The sequence below is a fragment of the Penaeus vannamei genome, chromosome 12, assembly GCF_042767895.1.
Source record: "Penaeus vannamei isolate JL-2024 chromosome 12, ASM4276789v1, whole genome shotgun sequence".
Classification (NCBI taxonomy): Eukaryota; Metazoa; Arthropoda; class Malacostraca; order Decapoda; family Penaeidae; genus Penaeus; species Penaeus vannamei.
This window is the reverse complement of record NC_091560.1, coordinates 37806843-37808282: the sequence shown is the minus strand read 5'-3', so window position 1 is coordinate 37808282 and position 1440 is coordinate 37806843. Positions and strand designations below refer to the sequence as shown.

The 1440-nt window shown below is 40.6% G+C and overlaps 1 protein-coding gene across 1 annotated transcript in view; it reads left to right on the top strand.

Annotated features, from left to right (window-relative positions):
* Positions 1 to 319: 319 nt before the first annotated feature.
* Positions 320 to 1440, top strand: part of sea (mitochondrial citrate transporter scheggia) — a 35858-nt gene continuing 34737 nt past the window's right edge. Inside the window, exon 1 of the mRNA XM_027380782.2 lies at positions 320 to 499. Within this exon, the coding sequence (XP_027236583.1) occupies positions 385 to 499 (115 nt within the window). The 5' untranslated portion in view covers positions 320 to 384. The remainder of the gene's footprint in view (positions 500 to 1440) is intronic.

Here is a 1440-nt window from a genome sequence, read left to right as displayed (position 1 = left end):
TTTTTTATGGTTTTATGAATTGCCAACATAGTATTTACAATAATCGTATTGGATCTAAGAATATTTGATATTAAAACCCTCTTGTACTTTGGACTTCGTCAATTTTTCAACCCTAATGCTGAAACTTTCTCATAATTCGAGAAAAATAACTGTAACACTAAAAAACCACATAAATAATAAAATAACGATATGCAAATCATAAAAGATTTCCACCTGTGCACGATGTATTAAGTACGATAATATCCTACCAAAAAGACCGATAGTCAACTCAGGCACACACGCACGAACACACACATACACTTTCTCCCGAATCAGCTGTCCAGCTCAGTGTTTTGGTTGTAGCAGAGGCGAGAGATTGTCTCTTAGATTTTGTAGAATTAGAGCATGGATTGTCCCTCTCCAGCCTTTCGGTCCCCCTTTTTGAGGCCATGGATGTCGAAAAGTGGTGCTGCTGCGTCCAGTGGCGGCGGTAGCATGGGCCTTAAAGGTGTCATTGCAGGTAAAGTACAGATATTTGGTTATAATTCCACTAAAAGATAGACAATTACTGCTATATTTCCGAAGTTCAGGTCTCGCTGTATATCGACAACAGTTGGGATTCAATTCAAGAGAAATTTAGACGTGCGGCGAAGAGTTGCGGGAAATGGGGGTAGTTTTAAAAGAAAGTTTGTACATTTGTGTTTAATGCTGATGTGGATACAAACCAGAATGTTAGAAAGGATGAGGAGTCTTGGTGAAAACGTGTTCTGAATGCGAGAGGATATAATGTGTCTCTCATAAAAGGGACACTCATTATCCGTGTGGTGTTTAGGTTGACAGTTACACCCACTCACTCTAACGGTTAGCTGTGACATTAGACATTTTATAGAAGTCGAAAGGGAGTTCACGGCTTTGAGGGTAACAGATGAAGGCAGTTTATCTTATCAGCTTCGTTTAAGTTTGAAGGAGTGTGGACGCCGTGGAACTGTGTGCACCGTAGGGACGCGCTTTCTCTCTCATTTCTCTCTTATCTTGTCCTTTTCGTTTCTCTTTTCGCTGCTCTTTTCTTTTCTTCGCTGACCTTCTTTTCTCTCTTTTCTTCTCTTCTCTCGTGTGCTCTTCTTTTTCTTCTCTTTTCTTATTATTCTCTCTTCTCTTTTCTATTCTCATCCCATCCTATCTCTTCTGTTCTATTATCTTCTTTTCTACTCTGTTCTGTCTTCATATCACTTACACACACACACACACACACACACACACACACACACACACACACACACACACACACTCTCTCTCTCTCTCTCTCTCTCTCTCTCTCTCTCTCTCTCTCTCTCTCTCTCTCTCTCTCTCTCTCTCTCTCTCTCTCTCTCTCTCTCTCTCTCATCTCATCTCATCTCATCTCATCTCATCTCTTATCATCTCTTATCATCTCTCCTCTCCTTTCCATCAAACTTCTTCCTC